The following is a 23091-nucleotide window of genomic DNA, read 5'->3' as shown; positions in this document are numbered from 1 at the left end:
TCAATCACACTAAGCCAAATTTCCAGGGTGCCGCAGCCCCTGTGGGCCGGTGACGACAGCATGGAGCAAGGCAGACGCAGATGTGCTCCCCACGCAGGAAGCTGCTGGACAGCACCGGTCTACACACGAGACACAATTCACAAATCAAGGTCCTGCAAGAAACCCTGGAAGTTGCATTTACTTCTCTGTGAAGAACACATAAGATATTTCAGACTGACAAAACAAACAAATAACAACAAAAAAACCTTTCTGAATTCACAACACTCTTAGCAAAAAGAATCTTAGCAAGGCTGCCATAGCGCTTTTCCCTAATGCCATCTCCAGAGAGAGGCCGTGCACGAGTGTCCTATGGGGGCGGCACTAGGTGGTGCACCCCTCTGCAAAAAAATTAGGGTAAAATTAAGGCTTCTTGTGGGATTTTCATACAGAATGAAAACAGAATTTCCTAATGAAGCAATGAAATACTAGGCGTTCTGGGTGTCTTTTAGAGGTGTACTTTATCTTACAGCAATCTGCACACTGTGTGCCTGACCCCCGGGAATGCTACCCGAACCCCCTGCACGCTGGCCATGCGAAACAATCTATCGAACGCGTTCTGTGTTCACGCCCACTCATGCCTCTGTGAGCATCACTCCAGCTCATCACCCCCCGACCCCTGCCCACCTGAAACATCTACTTCAAACATACTTCCAAAGTACAACTGCTCCATGTACCCACTACCTGTTAGTAGCCTAGTAGGTAGGAAGTGTCCTCGTAAGTATATCCACTTCTTTCATTTTCAACATCTGTGCTCATCTGCAATATTTTTGCCAAATTCCAGAAAGATATATACTTAAAGGAAACTGTACAGAACTTCAGAACTAAAGAGAAACCTTTAAGATTATCAAGTTCAGTTGCCTGAACCAAAGGGAAGTTAAAATTTTCCAAGTCCACTAGTAAGTCATTAACAAAACCAGGAGTAGGATTTTGTTCTCTTGAGGCTCAGATGAGCGTTTTTTTTCTCCCTATTTTTCACACCTAACTGTGTAATCGGCTGCGTTATAGTATTCCAACTCTCCATGAACTCTGAACTGTGACTTTCATAAACTGTAAGGAAAAAACAGGAATGATTCATCATCAGTCATTTAATAGGTCCACAAAAGCAAGTTAGGAGATAAAAGAGGAGGCAAAAGCAGAAAAACATATATGCAATTGTTTTCTTTTTGTAACTTTGTGTTTTATCTTCCTCTTCTGCCAAGCACTGATAATTAAAAATAGAAAGGAAGAAAAACGAGAAATTTTTTTTCCTTGGTCCAGAAAAACGCTTTCTATATAACAAAACCACGATAAATGTAGGTGGGCTGAGACAGCAGACACAGTATATTCTCACCAATGAGCAGTTACCAGGTCACCCCATAAATGTATGCACAACGCAGGAACCAAACTTTATGGCACTTGATGAACGTCATTAAAAACCACTCATGGCCTTTCAATGCCACTTTAGACATTTACAGATGAGTTCATTTGGAACAGAAAGAATGTCAGATCAGCTATAATGTTTCAATTATAAATCAATAGCAAAACCATCTCCAAACTTCTCAAAATTCAAGAGATAAAATAGACTTTGCAAAGTAGATAGACGTAAAAGTGAACATCAAAGGACTAGCAGGTGAAGACAGTCCTGTGACATGGTCCACGCAGCTGAAGTGATCTGTGCATTCAGTCTACTGTGTTGTACTGTCCACTCAGAAAGTGGAGATAAGACAGTCTTGTTTGCAAGAAACCGGGATGAAGGCTAGAAGTTGGCAAAGACTACTTTATATGTGAGAAACAATAAGACAGGCTAGATTATAGGGCACTAACAGAGAACATGGCACAGGAGCTGCACACAGAAAACAGGAAGCAGGAAGAAGGCTCTTGCCAGCAACTCTGTGTTCCAGGAAAGTGTGGACTTGGTTGGATGAGAAGACATGTGGTCTAGTCATTCGTGCTGCTCCAGCAGACAACCCACCCACCATTGCCCGATATGTGAGTGAGGCCACTGAGGACCAGCCGGCCACTAGCCAACCCTGCACAAGAGTGGAAGAAGCGCCCAGCAGAACCCTAAACTAAATTATGAGTTATTTCAAGAGTGGAAGAACCGTCCAGCAGAGCCCTAACCTAAATTATGACAGTTATTTCAAGCCACTCAATTTTGACAGTTTGTTAGCCAAGGTATTATGTTTTAATATATACTTCATTACATATATGTGTGTGTGTGTGTATATATATATATATAAACTCTCTAAGCCTGTAAAAAATTGAGATATCTCCACATATGTATATGTGTATATCTTCACATATGTATGTGTAAATATGTGAAGATATCCCAGTTTTTACAGGCTTAGAGAGATTAAGTTGCTTACTCAATGTCATTTAGCAAAGTACTGAAGTTGGGGGTTCAATAAATCTAGTAAGTCTACATTAAAAGTGAAAGAAACCAGGGGGGCATGAAGACTTTGGTTCTGTAAAAAATAAAGTGCAACATCAGCACTGTGGATAAAAATAGATGGCATAATCCCAGCACTTTGGGAGGCCAAGGCAGGTTAATCACTTGAAGGTAGGAGTTCGAGACCAGCCTGGTCAACATGGAGAAACCCGATCTCTACTAAAAATTCAAAAATTAGCTGGGTGTGGTGGCGTGCACCTGTAATCCCAGCTACTTCGGAGGCTAAGGCGTGAGACTCATTTGAACCTGGGAAGCGGAGGTTGCAGTGAGCCAAGAGCAGGCCACTGCAATTGAGACTAGGTGACAGAGTGAGACTGTCCCATTCATATATATGAAAGATGGCAGCTAGAGAAGGAAAAATATAGGATTTCTGAATAGGATTCAGGTCCAACTGCAACGAGAGAGCAAGCACTTGCGATCTGTAGTAAGAGTCATCGACAACCCCATACTGTAAAGGACAGGGTCCTGGCTTTAAAGGAAGGAAACTCTGCAGCCCTGTGTTCACCTCACCTGGAAGGAAACTTACTTGGAACCACTTTTCAATTACTCTACTAGAGAATGAGCAGAGGAAGGGAAAAGATCAAGGGAAAAAGGTAAAAATCTGGTCACCTGATACCTTTCTTTTACTCTAGTTATTTTCCTCTACCCCCTACAATGATTTCAGCCTTTCCACCCTTTTATTTTACAATAATTCATGAACCACAGCCATACACGTTCTAGAAAAGCACTGTCCAACAGAAATTTCTGTGACGATTTGTATGTTCTATAATTTGCATTGTCCAATATGGTAGCACCAGGCCACATGTGGCCACTACGTGCTTGAAATGGAGCTAATGTCACCAAAGAACTGCATTTTAAATTTAAATAATCGAAATTAAATAGTCACCCATTATGTCTGATCCTTTATAGCACCTCCAATGTCAAAACTAAAAACTTTAACATCTGCAATATTCAAAATCTTTTTCTGTGGTTAAAATTTGAAGCAAAAATACTTATCTAAATCCAAATTTTTGTAGACATCTGTCTTAATCCTACATAGAAAAAAAAAAAAAAACAAGGAAAAGTTTCCCAGATTTTGACTGTGCTGACACTGCCCTGCCACGCTCCTGCCCACCGTTCTCTGCTGTGCGTCTCCACTTGGCTCAGCGGGCAACGAAGAGGGCTGCTTCAGAATCGCTGCTTTGCTGCTTCACTTGAACACGTAACAACCAAGAGGCTCTGTGCTTAGCTGTGACTCGGAGAATCACTACTAGTTTTTTGTTTTGTTTTTGCTTCTTTTTCCTAAGCACTAAAAGTGAATAAATTAATCTATGTTCATAAACAGTAGTGATGTCATAATGTTTACGATCTCAGTCACCCACTTGTTCAGTCTGCACCGTTATTCAACTGCTCAGAATACTGTTCCCGAATGTCACCATGAGAGACATATACGAAAGTCAAGGCTCTTGTCCTCAAAGGCATACAATTTATTTAAGGAAACAACCCCTACATGTAAAAGGCAGAGGTGAATATTAAACTGTTCTCTCACAGTTCGCTTTTTAGCCAACACGAATTATGTGCTTCCCAAGACCCAGCTCTGGGCTAGGCATTTTACATACGTCACTCTCACTGGGTACTAACAGCAACCCTAGAAGCGAGCTATCAATATACTATGTTTATTTTTAAGATAACTGAGGTTTGGAGAGATAAAATCATAGCCAGCTAAATGCAACGCTGAGATTTGACCCCAAGTCTGATTCCAGAGTCCAAGCTCTTAATTCACATAGACAACTCTGAATGTATCTATCATAATCCTATTTAATACGTATAATGACTATACAACAAAATTATTCAGTGATCTCACTTTCCTCTAGGATTCGAACGTTCTCTCCAGCAAGCCCAGGTCCTTTTGCAGGAAGGAGTCCTCTGGGATCCATCCCTTTCTCACAATGTTTTATTCAGCACAGCATTATTTTGACCAACCCTTGACTGCAAGCATGCACTTTAGGTACAGACCATTTTCACCCAATGATTTCTCTGAAACACTTTCATATATTTACTCTATACTAAGTTTAAGAACTGTAATCATAGTATATTTGGTGGTAAAGGAAGTGTCTCATTTAAGTTGTAGGGGTCTTCAGTGTAATTTCTTCAGGAGTTGTTACTACCGGGATCTGGAAGTTAGATTTCTACCCTTCAATCCTGACTGTGGCAGGGACTGCTCCCAGGGACATTCAGTGTGCTTTAAGAATCAGCAACACTAAGGACAATTACAATAAAACACCCGTAATACACTCAAGGGCAGACTGTGAAACTGACACTGCTCGGGTAACTTTTAGATAAGGAGTACTACAAAAACCAGCAAGGCAAGGTGCTGATGAGACATGCATATATGTGTACAGATGTAACGTGTACACACACTCCTGTGCACACAAGTTGTGACACGTTAAACCCTGAAATATTACTTCTGGCTACTCCTGGGAAATGGAACAGGTGGCTGGAGGGAAGAGAAGAGGAGAACTTCATTTTATACACTACTTTATTGTGGCAATCTTTAATCTTTAACGAGCATATTACTCAAATAAATTTAAATATTAAAACATTTTAAAGCTCAGAGTGAAAATATAGAAATACTCGATGGCTGAAAACTAAACTTAGGCTCGAAAATCTCAAATACATTATTTTTTAAGCCTTAAATATATACATTAATATACGGCCATGTATACAAAAAACTCAGACTTCTTAGAAATATTAAAGTGGCATATCCTCTATACGACTTTTTCTAATGTTTTTGAGTTGCAGCAAATTTTTAATGAAATGGGTCATGGGTGCTAAGTACCCTCTTACTGTAAAAACAAAGTTTGCTAAAGCCAGAATGTCTTTCACGACGCTCTAGCCCAAATCCTGTACCTTAAAACATGAGGAAATGAGGTCTAGGCATGTGGAATAAATTCCTGAAGGTCTGAGTCAGCAGAAGAGTGGCGCTCCCACCGAGGACACTGTTCGGAAGGCGCTACTGCTCGAGCCTTTTCCTGCAGAGGTGTGCATCGGGATCACGGGGTGTGAACGCCAAACCCCCCTTCTTCCCGCCCCGGGCCAGGGCCACCAAATCACGCTCTTCACTCACGAGGACCCAGACTGTACAATCTCATAAAGGTTTCCCGGTGATTCCATCCCATGCTGACCTCAGCACAGGTGCTGAACGAAGTTGAAAAAAATTCACTCTTAACAGTTTTGTTTTCAGTCTTTATAATAACGACTACTGGACTTATTCTGGAACAAAGCATATCGTCTATTTCTTTAAAATACTATTGGAGATACAGAAACACAATAGTACTATGGACATAGGAGAAATAAACAGTATTTCTCAAGTATGGTTCTTACGTACCATAAGAAGCATAATTAACGTTGCAAAAAAAACGCAACAAAGAAGTGGCCAGAAGAGCCCACCTGAAGATTCCACCTGTTCTTCAACTGCTTACTAAGTCCTAAAACATCACCCAGAATCCTCCACCTGTTCTTCAACTGCTTACTAAGTCCTGAAACATCACCCAGAATCCTCCTGACAAGTCTGCAACTACTGACCAAATCATTAAAGCCTGTTAGAACGTAAGTTAAGTGAAATGTAGTCTTTACAATATTAAAAAAAAAGAATCTAAATGGCTATATACATTTCCACTGAACAGCCTATTTTCCGTCTTTTTGAAAATACCTTTGTGGTAGATGGAATGGTGGCTCCTGGAAGCTGTGAGCGTGAACTGACTTGGATAAGCATCCCTGAAGACGTAATTAAGAACCTCAAGAGGAGACCACCTTGGATTTATGGTGGCCCTAAATTCAAGAGCAAGAGTCTTTTTAAGAGAAAGGTAGAGGGAGATTTGAGTCAGAGACCCAGGGAAGAAGGGCATCTGATGACAGAGCCAGAGACTGGAGTGGTGCTGTTGCAAGTCAGCAGGTGCCTGGAGACCGGGAGAAGCGAGGATGGGTCCTCCCTCAGTGCCTTCAGAGGGAGCGAGGCCCTCACGGCCCCTGGAATTCAAACTTCCGGCCTCCAGAATTGTGACAGAATCCACCTCTGTCGTTTAAATTTGTGGAAAGCAGCCTTAGGGAAATACACCTGTTTTTTAATACATTGATGGCTTTATTGAGGTATAAGTGATATATAAAAAACTACATACGTTTAAGGTACATAATTTGATGAGTTTGGATATACACACGAATACATCTTTTTATTTGGACAGCAAATTAAAGTACTGAAAACATATTTTCTAAAAGAATTGGGTAACACTGGCAAACAATTCTGTAATTCAGAGATAGCCACTTTTATTACTTTCTGTATTTTATCAGTGTCTTCACTTGAAATGTTTTATGGCTTTGTAGGCTTCTCACTCCACATACGAGACAAAAAGCAGAGGATTAAACAAGTAACTCAGCTCCAAAGGTGATCTGGGATCACTTAAAAAAAATAAAATTCCCAAGTCAAGTCATGATGCTGTCCCTCAGGGGAGAAGAGAACAGGATCCCTCAGAGGAGGAGAGAGCAGGATCCCTCAGAGGAGGAGAGAACAGGATCCCTCAGGGGAGGAGAGAACAGGATCCCTCAGAGGAGGAGAGAGCAGGATCCCTCAGGAGGAGGAGAGAGCAGGATCCCTCAGGGGAGGAGAGAGCAGGATCCCTCAGGAGGAGGAGAGAACAGGATCCCTCAGGAGGAGGAGAAAACAGGATCCCTCAGAGGAGGAGAGAGCAGGATCCCTCAGAGGAGGAGAGAACAGGATCCCTCAGGGGAGGAGAGAACAGGATCCCTCAGAGGAGGAGAGAGCAGGATCCCTCAGAGGAGGAGAGAAACAGGATCCCTCAGGGGAGGAGAGAGCAGGATCCCTCAGGAGGAGGAGAGAACAGGATCCCTCAGAGGAGGAGAAAACAGATCCCTCAGAGGAGGAGAGAACAGGATCCCTCAGAGGAGGAGAGAACAGGATCCCTCAGGGGAGGAGAGAACAGGATCCCTCAGGAGGAGGAGAGAACAGGATCCCTCAGGGGAGGAGAGAACAGGATCCCTCAGGGGAGGAGAGAGCAGGATCCCTCAGAGGAGGAGAGAACAGGATCCCTCAGGGGAGGAGAGAGCAGGATCCCTCAGGAGGAGGAGAGAACAGGATCCCTCAGAGGAGGAGAAAACAGGATCCCTCAGAGGAGGAGAGAGCAGGATCCCTCAGAGGAGGAGAGAACAGGATCCCTCAGGGGAGGAGAGAACAGGATCCCTCAGGAGGAGGAGAGAACAGGATCCCTCAGGGGAGGAGAGAACAGGATCCCTCAGGAGGAGGAGAGAACAGGATCCCTCAGAGGAGGAGAGAACAGGATCCCTCAGGAGGAGGAGAAAACAGGATCCCTCAGAGGAGGAGAGAACAGGATCCCTCAGGGGAGGAGAGAACAGGATCCCTCAGGAGGAGGAGAGAACAGGATCCCTCAGAGGAGGAGAAAACAGGATCCCTCAGAGGAGGAGAGAACAGGATCCCTCAGAGGAGGAGAAAACAGGATCCCTCAGAGGAGGAGAGAACAGGATCCCTCAGGAGGAGGAGAGAGCAGGATCCCTCAGGAGGAGGAGAGAAGAGGATCCCTCAGGAAAGGAGAGAGCAGGATCCCTCAGGAGGAGGAGAAAACAGGATCCCTCAGGAGGAGGAGAGAGCAGGACCCCTCAGGAGAAGGAGAAAACAGGATCCCTCAGGAGAGGAGAGAACAGGATCCCTCAGGAGGAGGAGAGAGCAGGATGCCGCGGCTCTGGAATGGGGCTTCCTCAACATCGCTGGCGGAGAACCACAATTCAGCTAAGTCTTGTTTTCAGTTACGAATATATAAAATATGACACAAACCACACATCAGTTCTGAGTATATTATTTCCCCTCCATAATAGAAAAACTCCCTAAATATTGACTTAGCAACTCTATTCATATGAATAAATTCTAGCTTAAAGCCTGTAACACACAAAGTTCCAGCTCTAAAGCTGTTTCATGTAAGAACCAAGACAGAACAGACGCTTCAATTCCGAGGAAAGTAAAACAGCCTCTATGTCCTCGAGGGCTCACTCCACCAGCAACACGGGCCTGGGGGTACAGTGGCTTAATCAAAATGTGTTTGCAAAAATAATTTGCCTAATGTTGTCTTTAGTCAGAAAAACTTACCTGTGCTCACCCCGTGTTTACCCAAACTGTCCTTCCGATTTTAACCATACCTGTTGCTTCTGTTATACAGAAGAAAGAACAGTAAAAAGGCCTAATACTAGGAAAAATGAACATAAATTACATAAACAGGGAAGATACCAGAGGTCAGAGATTTAAGTAAAAGTGCTTTAGAACTTTATAGGACACGTTACAAATCTTGGGCTCCTAAAAATTGTTTTAAAGGTCCGCGGTTCAGTGTTGAAAGACAGCTTGCTCGGAGTTAGGTAAAAAAGCTACCAGAAAACTACAGGGACCCACAAGACGCCTGGAAAACAAAGAGGGCCACAAAACCGGTCATTATTTTGATTTTTACAATGAGGTATTAAAGTAAAATAAAGCACCATGAGATGCAGAAATAAGAGACTCTAACTGTGGAACTCCAGGTAGCACCTGACTGTGCCTTTGTAAACACGTCATCCATGGAACATTCGAGTCTACTGATCTGTACCCAACCAGCTTAAATAAAAGGAAACGGCCCCAGACCCAGGCTGTGTATGTGACTGAGAGATCACGGTGCAGGCCTGAGAGCTGTACAGTGGGGTGGGCAGAAGGCGCAGGTGAGCGGGGAGTGACAGAAACGGCACCAAGGGCAGCGACTGTCTGCTTCAACTGCTAGGCCTCCTCTTCCAGTGGGTGAAAGGAAAAGTCCTTCAAATGTGGCTGCTTTTAAAAATCTTTCATGAGTATCATGCCTGGTTCTGCGGTGGATACAATAATGAATGAGGGTGGCCCTGGCCCATAAGGACCTGAGCCAACGCTGGATCCCCCCGAAACATACACCAGAGTCACCACTGACCACGCAGAGCCGACAAGCCGACTGCCCACTGGCGGGAAGGCATCACGTCCTCCGCTTCCGCAAAACAGACTGCCTTGCTGGCCATGAGCAAACACGCAACTTTTCCTTCACTCATCACTCAGCATCCAGCCCCTCAGAGCCCTAGACTGTGAGCTCAGAGATCCTCGGCAGCGCCACCCTGTCTTTATTCGGTGCTGTTCTAAGACCGCATTTCACCACAGCCTGCTGCGAGCTCGTTTGGCAGCTGTGGCCATCTGAGCAGCTATTGTTTGTCACTGCAGTACTGGTGCCGGCAGGATTAGGCGTGGAGCCAAAAATGGAATTCTATTCATAGAATGGCAAGGCTGGAAAGCCGCTCAGAACTCATTTGGTTCAAACTTTCAGAGTTCCAAAGAAAACACTAATAAAATTAATCAAATGACTAGTCTAAAGTCACACGGGGCGTCACACAGGGAGCCTGTACCCTACAGTCTTCAGACGTCTCTTCTGGCTTCAATTCTATCTCACTAGCTGTTTCTTGTTGAAAATTGATGGTGTTAAAACATAAGATCGACGGCAAAACTCAATTTACAGGGAACTGCCTTCAGTGATCTTATAAATGCCAGATATAGCAGGGAGAGAAAAAGAGAGTAGGGTACACAACCCATTTTACAAGGTTAACATCATGTTGACATAAAAAGACTAATCTCGGGCACCCACATGCAAAATCTTAACTATAATTTTAGCAAATAATATTCAGCAGCTATAGAAAAACCAAATGCTCCTGACAGAATTTATCATAAAGATTCAAGTTAACCGATTTAAGGAGGAAAAAGCTTGTCATCATCAACATCGGCAGAAATGTACTGAATAAAATGTGACTTCCTGCAAACTTTGGAGATAATATACTTCACTTATTTTATAAAATAATAACGAGCATGAAAAAGAGGTAGGAAAAAAATCTACAGATTCCACCTTAAAATATTTGCCTATCTTGGTAAAAAGACTGCAAATAGGTAATTTTTTTTTAATGAATTCCTGCCATTGTAACGCGACTGGCCCATCCTTTCCTTCCTTTGCAGCTATCAAATGTTACCGGAAACCCCTGGAAGTTGTTTGCAGCTTTAGCTATTTCCTATTGCACTTTGTTCAGTACTCGTTCCAGCCACAATAAAATGCCATTTACTTTGGTTCAGAAAAAAATAGTTGTAAAGTGTTACTGGACTAACACCTGATGGGCACCCAGTATACCTACTAGTTCTTCTACCGTTTGGTAACTTTACTACATGCTTCAGGGATTACCACACAAAAACTACACATCTCTACCCAATCTGTCTGCAATCACAAATCACATTTCCTATAGTAAACATAAATAATTCTATACTACAGTATTTTACATGTAAAGAAGCGAATAAAAAATGGACCACTGTATAACGCTGTCCTCTAAAAAGCATACGAAATGGAAACTGAGTAATTTGAGTATAACATCTCAACACAGAATAAGAGAATAAACAAAATGGGGGAACCAATAAAGACCTGCTAAGTATACTTAGAGCCAAGTGTCTGAGCTGAAATTGGGAGCTCTGAAAACTTCTTAACAGGACACATGAACACAAAAAAAGTATGAAAACCTCAAAATCTAGGAAAATTTATCTTCTAGTGAGAAACAATTACTTCCCAATGTGGAAGAGATCTAATAGTCTACTAACCAACCTGTGAAATCTCATCTGAGATTTCAACCTTGATAACTGATACTCTAAATGCTCTTCTTTAAAGAATAATTGTATTATTAACAACCAAGAGAAACAAAATACAAATAATCCTTTCTAAGCATTCTTGCTTACAGCAACGGGAGGGATTCAATTTTTACTTCAGATATATAAAAGTCTATCCCTTCAAAATAATTTTCAAAATTAGCAATCAATGAAATTGCTTAACTAGTCCCACCAGTAAATACATCAAGTCATCAGGAGTCAGGAAACCACCGTAGCTTGTTTTTGTGTGGCTGGCTAGTGAAGAATGGCTTTTGCATTTTTAAAGGGTTGAAAAAAACTTTTGTGATACATGAAAAGGACAGAAAATTCAAATTTTATTGAATTATTTATTTATTTGTAAAGTTTTACTGGAACACAGCCGTGCTCACTCATTTCCATATCATGTACAGCAGCCTCTGGGCTACAGTGACAAGGCTGAGTGGTATGACAGAGACTGAATGGCCCACAAACCCAAAAGCCCTGTGTGGCCCTTTATAGGAACAGTTTGATGACCCGAGGTCCATGGTTCATAAAACTAAGTTTAAAAATCTAGTGTTACTTAAAAGTTTCCCATTTTTGGTCTGATGGCACCATAGGAATAAGATTAGCCTGAAAAGCAACTATTATATGAAACAGAATCCCTCAATACAAAGAGTAGATACGAAACAGAAAAACTGGCTGCACAGCCACATTCACACCCAAACGCAAAGGCACAGGACGGAGACTGGCACCACGCACTGAGAAGCGGCAGCCAGGAAATTCACATTGCCTGACCTCTGGCAGCTCTGACCTCTGTGAAGTCTTCAGATTATTTGTAAAATGAAGAAAATGTAAACAAGGAACGCAGCAGGCTACTGGTATCTGCAGTAACCATCTCACAGGGCTCTTGTAAAGATGAAGTCTGTGGAAGCTGCTTGTAACAGATGAGACACGCTTGTCAAGTTCCTCTGACTCCTAACGAAAGTTCTGTTCCAGCCCTATCCAAAAGTGATGGCAAGACACAGCAGACAGGTGGAAGAGTGGTATAAAAAAAACTTCAGAGAATAAGACAAAAAGGTGGCAAAAGAAGAAAAATTAGGCTTTCCTGGTTTCCCTTGGGCTGTCTCCTTCCAGCTTAGCTCTCCAAGGGAAGAGGCACGAGATAGCTGATGGAAGTCTGCTCAAAGAGAACGAACCGGCAGGACCAACAAGATTCTAACAGTGCAATGTGTGCTCCACGATAATGAGACGGGATTTTGAGTAAGGATCAGCCTCCAAAACACAAGAAACTTTTACTCTGCAGGTTGGGCACGGTGGCTCACGCCTGTAAAAATCCCACTTTGGGAGGCCAAGACAGGAGGATTGTTTGAGCTCAGAAGTTGGAGACCAGTCTGAGCAACATGGCGAGACCCCTATTTCTACAAAAAATATAAAAATGAGCTGGGCATGGTGGTGCATGTCTGTGGTCCCGGTTACTCAGGAGGCTGAGGAAGGAAGAACTTGGGCGCAGGAGTTTGAGGCTGCGGTGAGGCAAATGGCACCACTGCACTCCAGCCTGGACGACAGAGTGAGACACTGTCTCGAAGAAGAAAAAAAAAAAAAATCACTCTACAGGATCGATGAAGGTTGAAAACCTAAGAAACATGAAGCTGAAATCAAAACACAAAACCTCCGTTAAGAAGATTCAGTATTTAACAAATGAGGTTTTTATGGTATATACATATTGAATTGTGTACTATGTGATTGCATTACCTATTTAAAATCTCAAGAGGACAGAAATACAGGTAGCAGCTGTTACAGAGCCTAAACCTTTTAAGATGCACATATAGACACACAGAAATCACAAACACAAACATACACAAAGAGGATGCCCTGTACCATTAACTACTAAACTTTTTAATAAATTTATTTAAAGTCATAAATAAAAGTCTTTCTTACTGTATTTGTTCTCAAAGAGGAAGATGAATGAGAAGAGGTAAAAAGTAAACATTGATTAGATAAAATCAGAAGATCAGTGAAATGGACAGTGAAAGGTATGTGGATATGCATATACCTATAATAATGTGTCAAATTCATCAGTAACCACAATAAGGTGTTTTGGGGTTTTTTGTTTGTTTGTTCTTTGAGATGTGGTCTCCCTCTGTTGCCTAGGCTGGAGGGCAGTGGAGTGATATCGGCTTACTGCAACTCTGCCTCCTGGGTTCAAGCAATTCTCATGCCTCAGCCTCCCAAGCAGCTGGGATTAAGGTGTGCAACACCACACCCAGCTAATTTTTGTTTTTAGCAGAGATAGGGTTTCGCCATGTTGGCCAGGCTGGATTCGAACTCCTGACCTCAAGTGATCCACAAGCCTCAGCCTCCCAAAAGTGCTGGGATTACAGGCATGAGCCACCACACTTGGCCAAGGTGATCTTAAAAGCACAGCATCCAATACTGTTACAGAAAAATCCAAGATGCATATCCATGTATACAGTACGCTATCTGTGTCCAAAGGTGAGGAAAAAACCAACATATTCTTTCTTGCCTGCATACAAGTGAAAGAAAATGCAAACACTAGCTGTCTTTAAGTAGTAGATTTTATTATTCAGGTATGGTGAGACAACAGATGAGGTATGACCGCCAGTGAAAAGGCAGTCTGCTACTTCCCCAAGAGGAGGCCACGCTACCCCCACTGAAGGTGGCAAAGGCTGTACCGGGCCACACGGGACCGTGCCAGGGTCGGTCTGGAGGTGGAAGGAACCGGGAAAGCTGGACTGAGGATCTCACAGAAAGGCTAGAGCGAGACGCTATGGATTGGCTGGTTTACGCAATTTCAAAGGCTCTGGGGCATAGCTGTCCCCAGTTGTCTAGCGCTGGCTCTGAGATGACCTGGGTATGACACAGGTGGTGGTGTGGAGCGGGACTCCGGACTGGTCAGCTTGTGTATGAAAGGCATGGTCCTGCACCCGTCATTTGCTATCCCGAGTCCCGGAAGGGGCAGTCCTTCCCCACTCAGTGAGGGCCCAGATGCCACAGCATTCAGGATAGAGAAAATAAGAAAATAGAGTGAATATACTAAGGAAGGGAACTGAGTGTCTGGAGAACTGGGTAAAAGTAAAACTTGACTGGGTATCTTCTTGTACTTTTTGCATGTTTTACCATGTGATTGCATTACCTATTTAAAACAAGTGATAGAAATGATGAAGTATGCTACCCACACGTGCACATACATCACAAACACACATCACAAACACACATCTGCCTTCCGGCCTTGCTGAGCAGAGTAAACTGATGTGAACGGTACTCCGGGGAAGGAGGACTGAGGAGTGCCATCCTGGCTACTGGGTACAACACAACAGCACAATTTGGGAGGGACAAAAAGTGCATATATATCCGTATTTCCACAAACTCCAGAAACATACCCAGGATATTGCTAAGTTTCCATTTAAAATAAACCTAGAAATTCAGTTTTTACTCCTTAAAGACACAAAAACCCTGGCTAAGAAGATTCACTGTTTATTAAAGGAGGTGTTTATAGTCCATCCACGTTGATGGAGCTTCTAAACTTAAAAAGGCATCTTTTTCTGATTTAAACGCAATAGCTGACCTTCCACTTCTAGTGAGGGGATCAGATTTACGCTTTAACATAAAACCACCAAGAAGCAGACAAAATGAATGCACTGGCTGGTGACACGACACTAGACATCAGGCAAAGAAAGACAGGGATCCCTGAGAGAAACAGACGAGGGGAGAGCCGCGATCGCAGCAGCTTGCTGCCTTGAGACAGTTTCCAGCCAGCTATGCACCCCTAGGTGACGTCCAAGAGAAACGGAAGTAGGCATCCAAAGAAGGACTTGTACTCAATGTTCGCAGCAGCTTTATTTATAAGCAGCCAAAACCTGGCAACAATACAAATGCCTATCACCAGGTGAGTGCATACACAAATTAATCTATCTACACAAAGGATACACAGCAATGAAAAGAAACGTAGTCCTAATACACGCTAAAACATGCATGAATCTCAAATAAACATGCGAACTGTAAGAAGCCTTACCAAAAAGAGTACATGCCACGTGAGTTCACGAATATAAAATTCTAGGAAATGCACACTATTATTTAGTGCTAGAAAGCACACCAGCAGTTGACTAGAGATGCAGGTGGGAAGGCTGGAAGGGGGAATAGAGAAGTGTGAGCAGACCTTTGGGAATGATGGGTGTGTTCACTCCCTGAGAGTGGTGGTGCTTTCTCAGGTGTAAAAGCTACGTCAAAGCTTATCAATTTGTAGACTTTAAATATGTGCAATTTGCTGTAAGTCAATTACACCTCAAAAAAGCTTTTTAAAAATAAAGATTCACTACTTGGTTTGTAGCAAAAACTTGAAAAATATCAAACATACAGATAAGAGAGTAAGACGGTGGTCTCTTCTAAAGGACGCACATGTCTAAAAGTAACACTTCAAAAGTATTAATAAACGTGAATTGTAAGTTGCATATCAACTCCTCCAAGTTCAAAGCAGTAACTTTTAAAAAGACTCTGCAAGTGTGGTGTCGATTTCCAGAGGTTGTTCGTGAATAATGAGACATGAGAAGCTCACACTAGTCCCTTTTGTTCGGGACTCCCTTTCTTCTCTGTCCTTGACATACCACAAAGCTGTGACGCTTTTGTTTGCAGGCGCCGGAGCTGCCAAGGCGCCAAACAATCTGAATTCTACGCTCCTGTCTCTCTTCCACCTGGAACAAGCGTGCAGCTTATGTTAAAAGAAGCACATTTACCCTATAACTAATAATGGACACAAACAAAAAATGTTATTAAAATTAGTGATGTCAACAGAAGTGTATATATCACAAAAGGAAAATGGATATGGTCTTCCACTTGTATCTCCTAAAAATGAAAACCCACTGCCCCCCCCACTGCCCCCCCACTTGTAAACAATGTAATAAGAATGGTCTGAAATGCAGACGGACAGTTCTCGGCACCACAATTAAGCACAAAAACCTTAAAGAGAAAAAGCATTCAAAAAAGTTCACTCAAACTTGTTTAGAGCACAAAATTCGTAAGATCACTCACTAAACCCACTCCTAGGAAGGTTTCTGGTTGTGGCTTTTAAAATATTTTGTTGTACTGTGACAAAAGGGTAAGGAGAGAAAAATATTGCCGAGATGTCTTCCTCTTTTCCAAAAAGACTTTTAGTGAGGTCATTTTATTTAAGTTTATCCAAAATGTTGCAAGGCACTTTATACCGACTCTCAAAAAGAGGTCACTTTTATTCATAAAAATAACAATAACCTCTTTCACCCTTATTCTGGCATTCGAGGTTTTCCATTGAGTGTAGCCATCTCCCGTACACTTATTTCTTGGTCTCCAACTCACCATTCCTTCAAATTGCCCCCAACATAAAAACACCTTCTACCTCCTCTCCATCAATCTATTGTTACCACCTTCACAATCAGCCCAGTACCTGTTCCACAGGGCCTCATCTTCACAGTCACACCCACTGCCGGTTTCCTACTTCCACCGGACCCGAGGGCCCATGCCACACTTCCACCGGACCCGAGGGCCCATGCCACACTTCCACCGGACCCGAGGGCCCATGCCACACTTCCACCGGACCCGAGGGCCCATGCCACACTTCCACCGGACCCGAGGGCCCATGCCACACTTCCACCGGATCCCTGAGAGCCTGTCCACACTTCCACCGGATCCCTGAGGGCCCATGCCACACTTCCACTGGACCCGAGGGCCCATGCCACACTTCCACCGGATCCCTGAGAGCCTGTCCACACTTCCACCGGATCCCTGAGGGCCCATGCCACACTTCCACCGGACCCGAGGGCCCATGCCACACTTCCACCGGATCCCTGAGGGCCCATGCCACACTTCCACCGGACCCGAGGGCCCATGCCACACTTCCACCGGACCCATGAGAGCCTGTCCACACTTCCACCGGATCCCTGAGGGCCCATGCCACACTTCCACCGGACCCGAGGGCCCATGCCACACTTCCACCCGATCCCTGAGAGCCTGTCCACACTTCCACCGGACCCGTGAGAGCCTGTCCACACTTCCACCGGATCCCTGAGGGCCCATGCCACACTTCCACCAGATCCCTGAGAGCCCGTGCCACACTTCCACCGGATCCCTGAGGGCCCATGCCACACTTCCACCGGACCCGAGGGCCCATGCCACGCTTCCACCGGATCCCTGAGAGCCTGTCCACACTTCCACCGGATCCCTGAGGGCCCATGCCACACTTTCACCGGACCCGAGGGCCCATGCCACACTTCCACCGGACCCGTGAGAGCCTGTCCACACTTCCACCGGATCCCTGAGGGCCCATGCCACACTTCCACCGGACCCGAGGGCCCATGCCACACTTCCACCGGACCCGTGAGAGCCTGTCCACACTTCCACCGGATCCCTGAGGGCCCATGCCACACTTCCACCGGACCCGAGGGCCCATGCCACACTTCCACCGGACCCGAGGGCCCATGCCACACTTCCACCGGACCCGAGGGCCCATGCCACACTTCCACCGGACCCGTGAGAGCCTGTCCACACTTCCACCAGACCTATGAGAGTCTGTGCCACACTTCCACCGGACCCGTGAGGGCCCGTGCCGCACTTCCACCGGACCCGTGAGGGCCCGTGCCGCACTTCCACCGGACCCGTGAGGGCCCGTGCCGCACTTCCACCGGACCCGTGAGGGCCTGTGCCACACTGCTGCACACACCAGTTCCTCTTGGTTATTTCACTTTTGTAGACGAACTTTCAAAGATTCGGGAAAATAATTTCAAAGTTCAGTAAATAAATACAGCCATGCACTGCGTAATGACGTTTCAGCTAACCACAGGCTGCATATACGCTCAAACTGTACATACGACCGTGGCTGTGAAAGATTAATATCATATTTTTACTGCACTTTTTCTATACTTAGCTATGTTGGACACACAAATGCGTTACAAGTGCCTGCAGTGTTCAGTACAGGATCATGGTATACAGGTCTGTAGACTAGAACAGGCCATCCCATACAGCCTGAGTGTGTAGTAGGCTAGACCATCTATCTAGGTTTGGGTAAGTACACTCTATGTTGTCCACACACTGACAAAATCACCTGATGACGCGTTTCTCAAAATGCATCCCTGGCATTCAGCCACGCGTGACTGTAAGTGATGCACAAACACACACTTTAAATGATGATAAACTGAAGCACTCTCTAGCCTGCTGGACACTGAGGATAATCACCCGGGTCCCAAATTCATGTTTCCCACTAAGAAACAAGTAGATCCACTTTATTCCAGCAAATTTGTTTATTCAAAGGCACAAGTTTATCAATCTACTAGATTCTTGACTGTCTTATATTCATTAACAGAGCAACTATAACACCTGCAAGTGGAAGCAGCTGAGGCACCTGTGCCCTGAATGACCCTGGGCGCTCCTGCACTCTACACACACAAGCCTTAACAGGGGTGCAGAAACACCCCGAATCACAAAATCGAAGAACCCGGAAGTCAGTTTGCCCCAGGATCCCAGAGGGAAGGCCTCCCTATGGCCCAGATCTCTTGATTTCCAGCCCAGTGATTTCCTTGCTCAGCCATTAATCATTAAGTAACACGATTTAGGGTCTCCAGGTGGTGCGATGGGTCAGTAACTCTCAAGCACTTTTTTCTGCCAGACAGACTTTCATCAGCCTTCCCAATCAAGCCGCCACGACACCGACCTACCTGTGAAAAGTCAGTCTGCTTTAAAGGCTGTGAGAACATGAGGCATCTGCACTTTGGGTCCTGAGGATCACACCCCAATTTGCTGCTGAGTTGGGGGAAGAGAATCATCTAGAAACTGATCTTATGAAGCTATATTTCCTATATTAATAATTCCCATGCTAAAATATGGTTCTTCATCTTCAGAGACTTTAGGTGATTTGTGGAACGTTGGGACTTCTTTACTAATCATAGTTTTTAACATACTTCACAACAAATACTGCTGTGTACTAACTATGGTATCCTCCACTATTACCTGACTTCAACTCGTAAGAAAAGAAAGCCTCTGGGTGCAGTCCACTGAATTTCCTCCTGCCGCCCTGCCAGCAGAATGCCTGTACTGCCACCGGGGCTGGGGGGCTGGCGGTGGACACCTGGAGAGGGTTTACTCCTGCTGAAGGTAACAGCATAGAGCTGCAAACACCTTTTCTTTAGAGTTGTCAGAATAGAGAGATTTAAAGGGGAGAGGCAATGTCATGTTAATCATGTTTCTACAACAAGACATAACACCATAGCAGCCACATCATCATTTCTGGGGCCCCAGGAAGAACCCAGGGTTTTCAAGGCTCCCCACAGCAATGCTAAGCTACATCATCTCCTCAGTTTCTTTCTCCTACTCCTCAAATATGTATTATGCCCAGACCTATGCCATGTGCTTAGATATCCAAAATAATATTTATTGCTTGCTCATCTGTCTCTTCACAGAGGACTTAATCTAATCTAAAAGAGAGAAGACACAAGAAAATGGAAAACACTGCTTAGCCTAATTCATCACACACATTACTATAGGGGTAGTTCTGGTCTTGAATTGCCACCTGTGATATGACACACATGTGTGTTGTGGGGAGGGGTGTATATTTGTTTCTGTCCACGGTTTCTGGTTTGTCACTCCCATACCCCTGTCACAGTCTTCGGTTATGTTGTAGCACTTTTTGCCTCAGGAAACAGAATCTCTGTCCGGACCAACTGCCACTCTCCTTTCACCTGCCAAGGCAGGACTCCAATCTGACTGTGCGTCACAAGCCCCTCATTCCAGAGAGGGTCCCGCTCCACATCCTGGAGGCGGAAACGCTGCAGACAGAGGCCAAGAATCTGAAGAGACAGGCCTCTGTCAACCACATGTTGACATGGCTGTCCGTGCGTCAATCATGCCTAGGTAATGAAGTCTCCGTAAAAGGCCCAAGAAAGCAGAGTTCAGAGTTTCTGGCCGCTGAACACGCGGAGGCTACAGGAAGGTGAACAAGAACTTATCCAGGTGCTGGGAGGGTGGTGCACCCCGACTCCACTGGGACAGAAGGGCCTGTGCGTGGGACCCTTGCAGACTTTGCCCCCGTGTATCTCTTCATCTGGCTGTTTATTTGTATCCTTTAAAATGTCCTTTGTAATAACCAGGTAAATATAAGTGTTTCCCTGAGTTCTGTGAGCTGTTCTAATAGAGTAACAGAACCCAAAGAGAGGTCACGCGAACCCTCACTTGGAGCTGGTCCGTCAGGAGTTTCGGAGGCCTGGGCTTGCAGCTGGGGGGAGGAAGGGAACACTCTTGGGAACTGAGAATCTGAGGCTGTCCAGGCAAGAAAACCCGTCAGAATTGAATGAGAGCGCTCCCAAGGTGCGCGCTGCTCAGTGTGCGTGGAATCTCCCCCCAACCCCCAAGCACACGCTTGTTCACAGAAATCTTCCGTGAGGATGATTGTTGGGGTCTGGGAAGAGGATAGGAAAACATCTCTTTGGGGGTTTTTGTTCACACCCACATTGCATCAATCAAGGCTTTTACTTCTAGATTTCTCTCTCGAGGTCTGGGACTGCACTAGAGGCACACACTCTGGACTCCAAATGCATCCTCACAACGCTTACACACTTCTGACTTTCTTATGCTTGGCCATGCCTTCTGATTTTTCAGCACTTAGTTTTTAGCTCACTTTTCCTTTATTTCACAAGGAGGGTGAACGCAGTTATCACTTGTGCAGTAAGGAACAAAGATTAGAAGTTTATAAAAATTTTGGAGGAGGATCTTGAGGTCAAGGAGCTGTCTTCTGGGAAGCAGGGGAGTCGGTCACAGACATCGATGGAAAAAATGTTAGAAGCAAAAGGCCTGGGGTGTCATTTCAGGAAAGCAACCGCTTCCAGTCTGAAAACTGTTTAATCCCAATCCCTTACCACCTGCACATACAGCACTGCTCTATGGGAGAACCTTAAAACATTACAAAACTAGCGAACTGTGAAATAAACTCTTTTAATATTCTTTACAAAAAGTGGACTTAGGACAATTCAAATTCTTAGCAGCAGTAGAATTTGCTGTAAATTTAAGATATATCACTAATTTAGGAGCTATTACTGAAATAACAATGTTTGCTTTTTAACCTGAAAGTGAAACCCTACTAATGAGCATAATTGTAAAATAGCTTTATAAAAGCAAACTCAAAGTTAAAAAAGCTAATTTTTTTTTTTTGAGACGGAGTCTCGCTCTGTCGCTGGAGTGCAGTGGCACCATCTCAGCTCACTGCAAGCTCTGCCTCCCGGGTTCAAGCCATTGCCATTCTCCTGCCTCAGTCTCCCAAGTAGCTGGGACTACAGGCGCCTGCCACCACGCCCGGCTAATTTTTTGTACTTTTAGTGGAGATGGGGTTTCACCGTGTTAGCCAGGATGGTCTCGATCTCCTGACCTTGTGGTCCACCTGCCTTGGCCTCCCAAAGTGCTGGGATTACAGGCGCGAGCCACCACACCCTGTTAGGCTAAATTTTTATCCAAAATAAAGGCTTATTTTGAATAATTCAAAAGGAAAACAATTTAACAAAAAACGAAAGCATGTAACAGATCAATGCTAATTCTTACTTTTCCCCCTAACAGAAGAGCATAAGCATGAACGTTGCACACAGCAGTATTAACACATACCTGTTTTAGGATGTACTGCGAAGAACCCCTGCGGATTTCCACTTGTAATTCTGTACACGAGCTTGTCATTAGAGCTCAAATCTGGATCGAATGCCTCGATCTGGACCACAGACACATCTTTAGGAGAATTTTCCAAGATTTCTGGGTAATAAACAGGCTCTGATGTCTGTGGGGCATTGTCATTGACATCCTCAACCTCTATGTAGATCTCTATGAACGATGAAAGAGGCACGACACCCTGATCGGTTGCAAAGACTGTCAGCCAATAATGGGAGGTCGATTCACGGTCCAGTCGATCTGACGTCTCTATGATACCTAGAGAGAAAAAAGAAAAACGTAAAGCAGCACGTCAACAACCAAAACTGCCAGCTTGAGAAAGTGTCAACAACTCCGGCTTACTGAGGGCTTTATATGCCTCTTACTAGGTGCATAACCTTGAGCAAGGTCACTAGCCTTTCTGTGACTCAGCTTCCTTTCTTCTAAAATGAGAAAACCATAGTATGTTCAACTAACATGCGTATAATGGTTAGAACACTTGGCACATAATACAAGCTATGAAAGTGTTTGTTATTAGAATCAGGTGTCAGGCACTAAATGGCGCACTTTAAAAATATTATCTCATTGAAGTGTCAAAATAGGTGAGCACTAAGAGATCATCCAACGGCCCAACACTTCATTTTTTGATACGTGAAGTTTATAGTTGGTTGAGAGATGTGCTGACTTTCCTGGAGGCTACTCAGGACGCCAGAGCCATGGCCCAGATCTCAGACCCCACAGTCCAGCAACCCCGCTCCCCACGCTGTGTCCGTGTGGCGGCCACTGTCTAAGGAAAAAGGCAGGAGCAGCAGCATCCTCCGGACAGCTCGGTCTGCACGCATAGCCCTTCTCACAGTGGCAAAGGAAACAAAGTGCAACCTTCAAAGTCCACAATAACGGGCTGCTCAGATCTCCTGAGTGTTGAGGTCCTTCCATTTCTTTCAATCGCCTCAAACAAATGGGAAGACAACCAGCATGCTATAAAAATATAAACTCTTCAGCTACACTATAAACTCCAAAAGGGCAGAGGCCACGTCATCTTAAATACCAGTATCCCCAGCACCTTACATAAAGCACAATAATGTATTAAATACACAAGTGAAATACCGAAGTATCTTATACAGGGTTGATAGAGAAAAGTCCTCAACTGGGACCCAAACTAGGATACATTTCTTAGTAAGTCAACTAGCAAGAGATGAAATTATATGATTACAAAGAGGGTTAGAGTATCTGTAATGTTTTGGTCCAGCCACTGAAACCA

The 23091-nt window shown here is 44.4% G+C and overlaps 1 protein-coding gene across 8 annotated transcripts in view; it reads right to left on the bottom strand.

The window, feature by feature from the left end:
• FAT1 (FAT atypical cadherin 1) overlaps positions 1–23091 on the bottom strand; it is a 143951-nt gene that overhangs the window by 55600 nt on the left and 65260 nt on the right. For all 8 annotated transcript variants that reach the window (XM_050791565.1, XM_050791572.1, XM_050791567.1 and 5 more), the window contains exon 3: positions 21795–22109. In XM_050791565.1, the coding sequence (XP_050647522.1) occupies positions 21795–22109 (315 nt within the window). The remainder of the gene's footprint in view (positions 1–21794; positions 22110–23091) is intronic.

Source organism: Macaca thibetana, chromosome 5 (assembly GCF_024542745.1).
Source record: "Macaca thibetana thibetana isolate TM-01 chromosome 5, ASM2454274v1, whole genome shotgun sequence".
NCBI classification, from domain to species: Eukaryota; Metazoa; Chordata; class Mammalia; order Primates; family Cercopithecidae; genus Macaca; species Macaca thibetana.
Note: the sequence above shows the minus strand (reverse complement) of the source record. Positions and strands in the feature narration are given on the sequence as shown.